Source organism: Rhinopithecus roxellana, chromosome 8 (assembly GCF_007565055.1).
Source record: "Rhinopithecus roxellana isolate Shanxi Qingling chromosome 8, ASM756505v1, whole genome shotgun sequence".
Classification (NCBI taxonomy): Eukaryota; Metazoa; Chordata; class Mammalia; order Primates; family Cercopithecidae; genus Rhinopithecus; species Rhinopithecus roxellana.
Genome location: NC_044556.1, coordinates 228500 through 241991, shown reverse-complemented (window position 1 = coordinate 241991; position 13492 = coordinate 228500). Strand labels below are relative to the sequence as shown.

The window sequence follows — 13492 nt, the reverse complement described above, 5'->3', positions numbered from 1 at the left end:
TCAGGGCAACCGCTCCCTCAGGCCTGAATGTGGCTGCTGCCTCTGCGAATGGACGGCGTGGGAGGAAGGTCGGCAGGGCTGGTGGGGAGGTGACCAGGCTGGGCGTCCGGGCTCGCGAGGGGGGATACGGGGAAATGGGGCCTTCTCCGTGACTGAGCTGGTTGGGCAGCTGCAGGATGATCCCGCGCCTCAGTTTCCCTGTCTGGAGTCTGTTGGAGCGTGGTCCTGGGCGGGTCGCTTCATAGCTGGGGAGAAGAGCAGGATGGTCTGAGGGGCGCCAGGGTTTTCAAATTTTGGTTTGTTGGTTTTTAACAACTTTGTTGAGCCTTCATTTACATACCATAGTGTTCGCCACTTTTAAGCTGACGACTCCGTTATTTTTAGTAAATCTACAAAGTTGTGAAGTCGTCGCCACCATCCAGTTCATCCAGCTTTAGAACTTTGTGTCAGGCCGGGCGTGGTGGCTCACGCCTGGAATCCCAGCACTTTGGGAGGCAGAGGCGGGAGGATCACTTGAGGCCAGGAGATCCAAACCAGCCTGGGCAACATGGCGAGACCCCATCTCTAAAAAAGATAAAAATAAAAAATTAGCCAGGTGTAGTGGCTCGCGTCTACAGTCCTAGCTACTCGGGATGTTGAGGCGGGAGGCAGGATTGCTTGTGTCCAGGAGGTCAAAGCTGCTGTGAGTTGTGATCATGCCACTGCACTCTGGCTAATTTTTTGTATTTTTAGTAGAGATGGGGTTTCACCATGTTTGCTACATTGATCTCGAGCTCCTGACCTCACGTGATCTGCCAGCCTTGGCCTCCCAAAGTGCTGGGATTGTAGGCGTGAGCCACAGCACCGGCCTGATCTGCTTTCTGAGTTTATTGGTTTGCATTTTCTTGACAGTTCTTACAGATGAAATGATAGGGTGTGTGGAGTTTAGTGTCTGGCTCCTTTTTTTTTTTTTTTTTGAGACAGAGCCTTGCTCTGTCACCCAGGCTGGAGTGCAATGGCGTGATCTCAGCTCACTGCAAACTCCGCCTCCCAGGTTCAAGCAATTCTCCTGCCTCAGCGTCCTGAGTAGCTGGGATTACAGGCGCACGCCACCATGCCCCGCTAATTTTTGTATTTTTAGTAGAGACGGGGTTTCACCATGTGGGTCAGGCTGGTCTCGAACTCCTGACATCGTGATGCACCTGCCTCGGTCTCCCAAAGTGCTGGGATTACAGGCGTGAGCCACTGGGCCTGGCTCCGCTACTTTCCCTCAGTATGATGTATTTGAGATTCCTGCATGCTATTATATTAGTATTTGTTTTTTAAATTGCTGAACAGTGTTCCACTGTATGGATGGACCATAGTTTGTAATCTATTCACTAATTAATGATAGTTACATCGTTTCAGCATGTTAGCCAGGATGGTCTCCATCTCGTGATCTCGTGATCCGCCTGCCTCGGCCTCCCAAAGTGCTGGGATTATAGGCGTGAGCCACTGCACCCGGCCCAAACAGCAGGTACTCTTATGCAAAATTGCTTCCCTTCCCCCACAGAATGGCTTCTGCAAGGAAAGCCAGCTGTCCCATGCGCGATCTTTTTGGTGACTTCAGTGACACTTCCTTAGAAGATTCAACAATGGAAGAAATCAGAAACTTCCAGATCAGTAGAAATCTTACCAAAACAGCACCTGGTCATAGCAGATTTCTAAAAAGAAACCAAACTCTAGGTGAGAAACACTTACTCCTGAAAGAGAACCCTGTACTGGGGAGTGGACCCAGCCTTGCCTCAAGTAGACCACCCACCACTGCCTCCAGGATCCGAGCCAATGCCGCACTCATGAAGCTGGCCCAGCTGGAAACCCGGATCATGAATCGGAAGCTGCAGAGGAATTTGTCTGACACAGAATCTGACTCAGTGACCACCAATGCCAGTCTTCCAAAGAGAGCTGACAGAATCCTCTCTGGGGGTGCAATCGAACTTGCGTCCCAGAACACAGACAACTCTTCCCAGACTCAAGCCCGTCAACTTCCTGTCACCGAAAATAATGCACAGAACACAAAAGTCAGTAGGTTTCTAAAGAAGAAACAACCATCTGTTGAAAACATATCCCCTGAAGCACCTGTTGGGAAAGAGAGGACTTTGCAAACCCCCAAACAGAAAGAACCTGCTAGAACATTTGATTCTCCAGACAGTGACGAAGAAGAAATGAAAGTATTGCTAGGAAGCTTGATGGACTCTTCTAGAGAAAAAAAGACGAGTCAAGGCTTCAGCAGTGTTAACGTCAGTGAGGAAGAAGAAAGAAAACTATTTTTGGTAAGTTTTTTTTTTTTTTTTTGGTAAATTTATTTTTATTTATTTAATTTAATTTAATTTTTTTTTTTTCTGAGACGGAGTTTCGCTCTTGTTGCCCAGGCTGGAGTGCAATGGCACAACCTCTGTTCACCACAACCTCTGCCTCCCGGATTCAAGCGATTCTCCTGCCTCAGCCTCCCAAGTAGCTGGAATTATAGGCATGCGCCACCACGCCCTGCTAATTTTGTGTGCATAGTAGAGATGTGCGTTCTCCATGTTGGTCAGGCTGGTGTCAAACTTCTGACCTCAGGTGATCTGCCCGCCTCGGCCTCCCAAAGTGCTGGGATTACAGGCATAAGCTACTATGCCCGGCCAGTGACTGGCTAATTTTATATATATATATATATATTTTTTTTTTTTTTTTTTGAGACCAAGTTTCATTCTTGTTACCCAGGCTACAGTGCAGTGGCGTGATCTCGGCTCACCACAACCTCCATTTCCCAGGTTCAAGCAATTCTCCTGCCTCAGCCTTCCTGAGTTTGGGATTACAAGCATGTACCACCATGCCCGGCTAATTTTGTATTTTTAGTAGAGACGGGGTTTCTCTGTGTTGGTCAGGCTGGTCTCGAACTCCTGACCTCAGATGATCCACTCGCCTTGGCCTCTCAAAGTGCTGGGATTACAGGCATGAGGCACCATACTCAGCTTTTTTTTTTTTTTGAGACAGGTTCTTGCTCTGTCACCCAGGCTGGAGGGTGCAGTGGCGCAATCTCAGCTCACTGCAACCTCTGCCTCCCAGGCTCTAGTGACCCTCCCACCTCTGCCTTTCAAGTAGCTGCGATGCTTTGTTGCCAGGCTGGAGTACAGTGGCCCGATCTCGGCTCACTGCAACTTCTGCCTCCCTGGTTCAAGCAATTCTTCTGCCTCAGCCTCCCAAGTAGCTGGGATTACAGGTGCACGCCACCACACCCAGCTAATTTTTGTATTCTTAGTAGAGATGAGGTTTCACCCTGTTGGCCACGATGGTCTTGATCTCTTGACATCGTGATCTGCCCTCCTCAGCCTCCCAAACTGTGGGGATTACAGGCTTGAGCCACCACGCCCAGCCTTGCGGAATATTTTCTACTCCCAATATTATCTTACCTAAATATTGTACCATGACTTTCAGAAATGAAGAGAGAAAGGGGATGCAGTAAGAGAAAAATGTGATCCCTGCGGTGTTGGTCTCATGCTCCCCGCTCGCTAATTGCACTGTCTGTTGAACCATAAGAACTTAGGTTATCAGCCAGATATGGTGGCTCACACCTGTAATCCCAGGGCTTTGGGAAGCTTAGGTGGATAGATGCTTCAGCTGTGGTCAAGGCCAGTCTGGGCAACATAGCAAAACCTATTCCTACCAAAAAAAAAAAAAAAAAAGTGTGGTGGCACATGCGTGTAGTCCTAGCTGCTTGGGAGGCTGAGATGAGAGGATCGCTTGAGCCCAGGATGTCGAGGCTGCAGTGAGCTATGATTGAGCCGCTGCCCTCCAGCCTGGGCAACAGAGTGAGACCCTGTCTCAAAAAAACAAACAAACAAACAAAAAAACCCCACAAAAACCTTAGTTGTCATAAGTTTGTTAATTTCAAGTGTTTTATATCAGGTCCCATCTCAGCCAAGAGCATTTACTGTACCCAGTGTGGAACTCTCCAGCGCAAAGCCGTCTCAGACATCACACCTGCCAACCTCCCTGGCAGCAGAGAGAACCCTTCACAGCGCTCGCTCAAGAGCAGACTCCCCACAGAGTCACGTTTCCGGTGACACCACCTCCCACACGCCGTCAGTTTCCATCACAGGCGCCTTTTCAGAATCAGCGTCTTTAAGAATGGGGCACGTCAAGCTTGCATCCTCCCCTGGAAGGAGTGAGGCTGAGCCAGTGGATGAACCGGTCTCAGAAGGTGCTGATAACAGCCTCGACGATAATCCCGGTCCCGGTGCAAAGCCAGTACCTTGGGCAGGAAGGGTGGGGCCACCTTTAGAGTCCCCGATGCAGTGGTCATGGGGCATTGCCACAGGCAGGGTATTTTGAGTCACATCACACACTCAGCTTTCTAACTTTCTTGTCTGGTTGAGGGGCCAAGTCAGATTTTTGTGCTATCTTTATTTATTTATTTATTTAATTCTGAGACAGGGTCTTGCTCTGTCACTCAGGCTGGAATGCAGTGGGCATGATCATGGTTCACTACAGCCTCTACCTTCCAGGCTCAAGCAATCTGCCTGCCTTAGCCTCCTGACCAGCTGAGACCACAGGCGTGTGCCACCACACTGGGCTAATTTTTGTACTCTGGAGACCAGGTTTCACCGTGTTGTCCAGGCTGATCTTGAACTCCTGGCCTCAGGTGATCTGCCTGCCTTGGCCTCCCAAAGTGCTGGGATTACAAGTGTGAACCACCACACCTGGCTTACCAGCTCATCTCTGGAGTCAATTTAAACCTTTTGGAAGCTGTTCGAGGCTAGGCCTGGTGGCTCATGCCTGCAATCCCAGTGCTTTGGAAAGCTTAGGCAGGAGGAGTTTGAGACCAGCCTGGGCAACATGGTGAAACCCTGTCTTTACAAAAAATACAAAAATTAACTGGGTGTGGTTGTGCACACCTGTAGTCTCAGCTACGCTGGGAGGCTGAGGCAGGAGGATCGTTTGAGCCTGAGAATTGGAGCCTGCCTGGGAATTGAAGGCTGCGGTGAGCTATGAACACACCACTGTCCTCCAGCCTGGGTGACAGAGCAAGACTCCATCTCTAAAAAAAATGTTTTTAAACCCAAAAACCTGTTGGAGCACCAGAATCTCCACAGAGAACCCCATACTCCTGGGTCCCGGCACACACTTGGTTCAGACACTGGCCCCCACCCTAAGGTTCTACAGTGCCTTTGACTTGCTGTACTACATATATATATATATATAATTTAGAACTCTTTTTTTCAGAACTCACAGTCTATTAACTTGCTGTAAATGACAACATAGGATGCTTTGGGGCCGTGTCTCAGGTCTGCCCCTGCTCCACAGTCTTCTCCCTGTTTCCCCCCAGCTGGCTGGGTGCCCTGCCACCTCCCACCCCTTACACCACATGCGTACTTCTCAGCAACTTCCAACAGTGCACTCTGATCAGCTGCTAATCTGCCTGGACCGGGGCTAGTACGCCTATTTTCTGTCTTTTTTTTTTTTGAGATAGAGTCTCGCTGCGTCACCCAGGCTGGAGTGCAGTGGTGCGATCTCGGCTCACTATAATCTCCGCCTCCTGGGTTCAAGTGATGCTCCTGTCTCAGCCTCCCGAGTAGCTGGGACTACAGGTGTGCACCACCACGCCTGGCTAATTTTTTGTATTTTTAGTAGAGACGGGGTTTCACCATGTTGGTCAGGCTGGTCTGGAACTCCTGACCTCGTGATCTGCCCGCCTCGGCCTCTCAAAGTGCTGGGATTATAGGTGTGAGCCGCGGCGCCTGGCCTGTCTTTTTTTTTTTTTTTGACAGAGTTTTGCTCTTGTTGCCCAGGCTGGAGTGCAATGGCATGATCTTGGCTCCCTGCAACCTCCGCCTCCTGGATTCGAGCAATTCTCCTGCCTCAGCCTCCTGAGTAGCTGGGATTACAGGCGCCCGCCACCGCACCCGGCTAAGTTTTCTATTTTTAGTAGAGACGGGATTTCAACACGTTGGCCAGGTTGGTCTTCAACTCCTGACCTCAGGTGATCCGCCCCCCCTGGCCTCCCAAAGTGCTGGGATTACAGGCATGAGCCACTGCGCCCAGACTGTCTTCTGTCTTTATAAAGCTTTCTCAGAAGGCAGCTACGCTCTTACACATTGTCTATGGCTGCTTTCACACTGTGACAGTGGAGCTGAGTAGTCACAACAGACAGTCTGTACCCAAAAGCTGGAAATTTCCCAGCTAGCCTTTTAGTTTGTATCATTGTTATTATTATTATTTATTATGATTGTTATTTTTGAGACGGAGCCTTGCTCTGTCACCCAGACTGGAGTGCAGTGGCGTGATCTTCGCTCACTGCAACCTCCGACTCCAGATTCAAGTGATTCTCCTGCCTCAGCCTCCTGAGTGGCTGGGACTACAGGTGCGCACCACCACACTTGCCTAATTTTTGTATTTTTAGTAGAGACCGGGTTTCACCATGTTGGCCAGGCTGGTGTTCAACTCCTGGCCTCAGTTGATCCGCCCATCTCTGCCTCCCAAAGTGTAGGATTACAGGCGTGGGCCACCATGCCCGATGATGAGGATGACGATGATGATGATTTTTTGAGACAGAGTCTTGCTCTGTCACCCAGGCTGGAGTACAGTGGCGCAATCATGGCTCACTGCAAGCTCCGCCTCCCGGGTTCACACCATTCTCCTGCCTCAGCCTCCCGAGTAGCTGGGACTACAGGCACCTGCCACCATGCCCGCCTAATTTTTTTGTATTTTTAGTAGAGACGGGGTTTCACCGTGTTAGCCAGGATGGTCTTGATCCTCTGACCTCGTGATCCACCCGCCTCGGCCTCCCAAAGTGCTGGGAGTACAGGTGTGAGGCAACGCGCCTGGCGGATTATTATTATTTTTTAGAGACAGGGTCTCTCTGTGCTCCAGGCTAGAGTGCGGTGGTGTGATCATTGTTCACTGCAGCTTTGAATTCCTGGTCTCAAGAGATTTTCTGGCCTCAGCCTCCTTAGTAGCTGGGGCTACAGGTGCACGTCACCATGCAAAGGTAATGTTTTAATTTTTTTGTAGAGATGGGGTCTCACTATGTTGCCCAGGCTGGTCTCAAACTCCTGGGCTCAAGCGATCATCGTACTTCAGCCTCCCAAAATGCTGTGATTATAGGTGTGAACCACTGCCCTGCCTTGTCCTATAGAGGAAAGGTGTGTGGACCCTTGGGCTGGTTTTTTGAGGACAGGGACTGCGTGTCTTCATATCTTTCTAAACATTTGTGGGATATTAGGCCAGCCACGCTCACACCTGTAATCCCAGCACTTTGGGAGGCCAAGGCAGGTGAATCACTTGAGGCCAGGAATTCAAGACCAGCCTGGCCAAATGGTGAAATCCTGTCTGTACTAAAAATAGAAAAATTAGCTGGGCGAGGTGTCAGGCACCTGTAATCCCAGCCACCCAGGAGGCTGAGGTGAGAGAATCACTCGAACTTGGGAGGCGGAGGTTGTGGTGAGCCAAGATCATGCCACTGCACTCCAGCCTGGGTGACAGAGTGAGACTCTATCTCAAAAAAAAAAAGAAAGAAATTTGTAAGATTTAAAAAAAATTATGGAGTAAATAATGGAGTAAATTCAAATGCTATACTAATTTTTTAATTACAGAGTTTAGAATAAATATTTTATCGCTTGACGATCTGTCTCCAGTTGTCAGTGAGAACTCCGATTTGGAACAGGAAGTAAGTACAACAAAGTCATTTTTCATTGTTGATTGTTTTTGGCTTTAAAATGTTTTATAAAAAATTTTTTTTTTTTTTTTTTTTTTTTTTGAGGCGGAGTCTCGCTCTGACGCCCGGACTGGAGTGCAGTGGCCAGATCTCAGCTCACTGCAAGCTCCGCCTCCCGGGTTCACGCCATTCTCCTGCCTCAGCCTCCCGAGTAGCTGGGACTACAGGCGCCCGCCACCTCGCCCGGCTAATTTTTGTATTTTTAGTAGAGACGGGGTTTCACCGTGTTAGCCAGGATGGTCTCGATCTCCTGACCTCGTGATCCGCCCGTCTCGGCCTCCCAAAGTGCTGGGATTACAGGCTTGAGCCACCGCGCCCGGCCAAAAATTTTTAAAAATTTAAAAATTGGGGAAGGGTTCACTATGTTGCCCAGGCCGTCCTCAAACTGGGCTCAAGCAATCCTCTCCACTCGGCCTCCCAAAGTGCTGGGATTACAGGTGTGAGCGACCATGCCTGGCCCAATGTCGATTCTTATGTGGAAAAGCAAGTAATGTTTCATTTAGGCCTATAGTTTCCAACTCTGCCCCCCAGGGCACATTGGCAATGTCTGGTGACATTTTGGCTGTCATGACTAGGGGGTGGGTGACAGGTGCAACTGGCATTGTGAGTGGGTGGAGGCCAGGAACACTGCTCCATATTCTCCATATTACGGAATACACTGGGCGGCCTCCAACTGCAAAGAATGTTGTGGCTCCTGATGTCAAGAGTGCAGTAGGTGAGAGACCCTGATTTAGGTGCTAATAGGATGAAGCTACCTTGGTTAGCCGGTGATTAAAGCACATCCCACCTAAGCCGCCCGTGACAACATCTGCGCGGAGGCAGCACTTCACCAGCTATATCCAGTCACGCTCCCTGTTGGGATTTTTGTCCTGGTGGCCACCGGCACTGTCAGATACACGTGTTGGTGATACATAGTGATGACATTTTAATTTAAAAATTTTTTTATTATTTTTTTTTATTTTAAACTTTTTTTTTTTTTTGAGAAAGTCTCGCTCTTATCCCCCAGGTTTGAGTGCAGTGGCTCGATCTCAGCTCACTGCAACCTCCGCCTCCCAGGTTCAAATGATTCTCCTGCCTCTGCCTCCCAAGTAGCTGGGATTAAGTCGCCTGCCACCATGCCCGGCTAATTTTTGTATATTTTAGTAGAGCCGGGGTTTCACCATGTTGGCCAGGCTGGTTTCGAACTCCTGACCGCAAGTGATCCGCCCACCTTGGCCTCCCAAAGTGCTGGGATTACAGGTGTGAGCCACTGCACCTGGCCTATTATTATTATTATTACTATTTTTTGAGACCAGAATCTCGCTCTGTCACCCAGACTGGAGTGCAGTGGTGCAATCTCAGCTGACCGCAAGCTCTGCCTCACGGGTTCACACCATTCTCCTGCCTCAGCCTCCCGAGTAGCTGGGACTACAGGCGCCTGCCACCATGCCTGGATAATTTTAAAAATATTTTTAGTAGAGACGGGGTTTCACCATGTTAGTCAGGATGGTCTCGATCTCCTGACCTCATGATCCACCCGCCTCGGTCTCCCAGAGTGCTGGGATTACAGGCATGAGCCACCACCCCCGGCCTTATTATTATTTTTTTGAGATGGAGTCTCACTCTGTTGCCCAGGCTGGGACTACAGTGGCACAGTCTCATCTCACTGCAACCTCCACCTCCTGGGTTCAAGCAATTTTCATGCCTCAGCCTCCTGAGTAGCTGGGATTACAGGCACCCGTCACCATACCCCACTAATTTTTGTATTTTTAGTGAAGATGGTTTCACCATGTTGGCCAGGCTGGTCTCAAACTCCTGACCTCAGGTGATTCACCCACCTCAGCTTCCCAAAGTGCTGAGATTACAGGCATGTGCCACCGTGCCTAGCCCAATTTATTTATTTTTGAGACAGGTCTCACTCTGTCATTCAGGCTGGAATGCAGTTGGGGGATCATGGCTCACTTCATCCTCAATGACGTAGGCTCAAGCAGTCCTCCTATCCAGCCTTCTGAGTAGCTGAGACTACAGGCATGCACCCATGCCTGGCTAATTTTTTATTTTTTGTAGAGATAGAGACCAGCTAGGTTGTCCAGGCTGGTCTTGAACTCCCAGCTTCAAGCATTCCTCCTGCCTCGGCCTTTCAAAGTGCTGAGATTACAGGTGTAAGCCATTGCCCCCAGGCATGATGAAACTTAATTTTTTAATTATTTTTTTTCTTATAGAGTCTTGCTATGTTGCCCAAGCAGGTGTTGAATTCCTGAGCTCAAAGGATCCTACTGCCTCAGCCACCTAACATTTCATCAGTCTATGATGAAACGTTTTATTTATTTTATTTTATTTTTTTTTGAGAAGGAGTCTTGCTCTGTCGCCCAGGCTGGAGTGCAGTGGCCGGATCTCAGCTCACTGCAAGCTCCGCCTCCCGGGTTTACGCCATTCTCCTGCCTCAGCCTCCCGAGTAGCTGGGACCACAGGCGCCCGCCACCTCGCCCGGCTCGTTTTTTGTATTTTTTAGTAGAGACGGGGTTTCACCGTGTTCGCCAGGATGGTCTCGATCGCCTGACCTCGTGATCCGCCCGTCTCAGCCTCCCAAAGTGCTGGGATTACAGGCTTGAGCTACCGCGCCCGGCGAAATGTTTTATTTTTGAGTTGGAGTTTTGCTCTTGTGGCCCAGGCTGGAGTGCAATGGCGCCATCTTGGCTCACCGCAACCTCTACCTCCTGGGTTCAAGTGATTCTCCTGCCTCAGCCTCCCGAGTAGCTGGAATTACAGACATGTGCCACCACGCCTGGCTCATTTTGTATTTTTGGTAGAGACAGGGTTTCTCCATGTTGGTCAGGCTGGTTTCAAACTCCCGCCCTCAGGTGATCTGCCCGCCTTGGCCTCCCACAGTGCTGGGATTACAGGCATGAGCCACCATGCCTGGCCGAAACTTAATTTTTTAATTTTTATTTTTTTTTGTTATAGAGATAGGGTCTTGCTATGTTGCCCAGGCAGGTCTTGAACTCCTGAGCTCAAAGGATCCTACCGCCTCAGCCACCTAAAGTCCTTAAGTCCCTGATGAAATGTTAAATGCCATTCATGTGCCATCTAAGCATGCGTCACCCGATCAGGCTTCCTGCAGCCCCGTAGGTATCCCGTGCTGAAGACGCCACAGTTCTGTTTAGAATACTCCATGCCCACACCTAATGAGGGGCTGGTGTGTCCCCCTTGCCTGCGGGAATGACGGAGGTCCCCAGCTCCTAGGAGTGCAGTGTTCCTAGCATGTTGATCTTTCCAAAACACTTCCGGCCGGGCGCAGTGGCTCACGCCTGTAATCCCAGCACTTTGGGAGGCCGAGGCGGGCAGATCACAAGGTCAGGAGATTGAGACCATCCCGGCTAACACGGTGAAACCCCATCTCTACTAAAAATACAAAAAACTAGCCGGGCGTGGTGGCGGGCACCTGTAGTCCCAGCTACTCGAGAGGCTGAGGCAGGAGAATGGTGTGAATCCAGGAGGCGGAGCTTGCAGTGAGCTGAGATTGTGCCATTGCACTCCAGCCTGGGTGACAGAGCGAGACTCCGTCTCAAAAAAAAAAAACAAAAGCAAAAAAAAATTCACTTCCCAGCCACCTCTGCCATTCCTCATTTTAGGAGGAAACTGCTCAGAGAGAGAAAACAGCTGGCAAAATCTTCAGAGCTGAGGTGTCCGCTGGGGCGGATGCCCCCAGGCAGGCCCAGGCGAGGAGCTGGGCATCACAGGGAAAGGCCGCCTCTGCGGAGGGGGATGAGAGCGAGGTCTCAGAGCATCTCAGTGCCAGCTCAGCTCCTGCCATCCAGCAGGACAGCACTTCCAGCACGCAGCCACCATCTGAAGCCCCCATGGTGAACACAGTCAGCTCAGCTTATTCTGAGGATTTTGAAAACTCTCCAAGTCTGATGGCATCTGAGCCAACCGCCCGTTCCAAGGAGTCTCTTGACAGAACACTGGACGCTCTGTCTGAATCCTCTTCAAGTGTGAAGACAGACCTTCCACAAATAGCCGAGTCTAGGAAAAAATCGGGCAGGCACATGACAAGGGTGCTTGTGAAGGACACAGCTGTGCAGACGCCAGACCCCACCTTTACCTACGAGTGGACCAAGGGTAAGCACTGGGGCCCGCGGGGGCCGGGGCAGCCGGGACAGGAGCTCAGCGCGTGGTTTACAGCATTCTGGGAGACACGTGGGAGAGCTCAGGTTCCCGAGATCTGAGCTCTTGTTAGTAATCACCTGGAGGGGTTGGCCAGGCAAGGTGGCTCACACCTGTAATCCTAGCACTTTGGGAGGCCGAGGCAGGAAGATCACCTGAGGTCAGGAGTTCAAGATCAGTCTGGCCAACATGGGGGAAACCCCATCTCTACTAAAAATACAAAAATGAGCTGGCTGTCGTGGTGTGTTCCTGTCATCCCAGCTACTCCGGAAGCGGAGGCATGAGAAGAACCTGGGAGGCGGAGGTTGCAGTGAGCTGAGATGATGCCACTGTACTCCAGCCTGGGTGACAGAATGAGACTCTGTCTCAAAAAAAAAAAAAATCACCCAGGGACCTTGGCTCACCATTTCCTCTTCCATGGACAAGGGGCTGCTGCCCTGGTGTGTCCCGATGTCTGCCTAGCCCTGAAGCGTTCAGAAGGATCAGAACCAAGGACTAGGGTAGCAGCTCCCACAGGATGATTCTGTCATGGGGGGCCTCCAGCAGGGTCTGGAGACATTATTAATTGTCACAACTCGGGGTGGAGAATGCTATTGGCATCTGCTGGGTGGAGGCCAGGGGTGCTATTCCACATCCTGCAGTGCACAGGATGCCTTTGTCCTGGAGAATGAACACCCTGGGTGACTTTCCAGACATTTCTCTCTCTCACTCTGTTTTTAGAGATGGGGTCTTGCTGTGTTGCCCAAGCTGGAGTGCTGTGACCTAATCACAGCTCATTGCAGCCTCAACCTCCCCAGGCTCAGGTGATCCTACCTCAGCCTCCCGAGTAGTTAGGATTACAAGCATGCACCCCCATGCCTGGCTAATTTTTGTTTTTTTTGTAGAGATAGGGTCTTGCCATATTGCCCAGGCTGGTCTCAAACTCCTGGGGTCAAGCAATCTGTCAGCCCTAGCCTCCCAAAGTGTTGGGATAACAGGCATGAGCCACTGTGCCCGGCCCTGTATCTTTTTTTTTTTTGAGATAGAGTCTTCCTCTCTTGCCCAGGCTGGAGTGCAGTGTTGCAATCTCGGCTCACTGCAACCTCCGCCTCCCGGGTTCGAGCGATTCTCCTGCCTCAGCCTCCTGAGTAGCTGGGACTACAGGTATGCGCCACCGTGCCTGGCTAATTTTTGTATTTTTAGTAGAGATGGGGTTTCACCATGCTGACCAGGCTTGTCTTGAATTCCTGACCTCGTGATCTGCCTGCCTCAGCCTCTCAAAGTGCTGGGATTACAGGTGTGAGCCACCACGCTCAGCCCCCAGTATCATTTTAAAAAGTTTTTTGTAGAGACAGGGTCTCCCTATGTTCCCCAGTCTGGTCTTGAACTCCTGGGCTCAAGTGATCCTTCCACCTGCCCATGTTGGCCCCCCAAAGTGCTGAGGCTACAGGCGTGAGCCACCATGCCTGGCCTTCAGGCACTTCTCTCATTCCCAGCTTCAGTCTCAGCTCTTGCTGGTAGAAAGGCCCCATTCTTTTAAACATTTCCATGTTATTATTTTATTTTATTTTATTTTATTTTATGAGATGGGGCCTTGCTCTGTTGCCCAGGCTGGAGTGCAGTGGTGCAAACTTGGCCCACAGCCTCCTC

At 50.4% G+C, this 13492-nt stretch overlaps 1 protein-coding gene across 1 annotated transcript in view; it reads left to right on the top strand.

The window, feature by feature from the left end:
• Positions 1-8: 8 nt before the first annotated feature.
• Positions 9-13492, top strand: part of C8H19orf44 (chromosome 8 C19orf44 homolog) — a 23830-nt gene continuing 10346 nt past the window's right edge. The window contains 5 exon segments of the mRNA XM_030935223.1: positions 9-68; positions 1532-2291; positions 3910-4204; positions 7596-7669; positions 11329-11818. Of these exon segments, the coding sequence (XP_030791083.1) occupies positions 28-68; positions 1532-2291; positions 3910-4204; positions 7596-7669; positions 11329-11818 (1660 nt within the window). The 5' untranslated portion in view covers positions 9-27.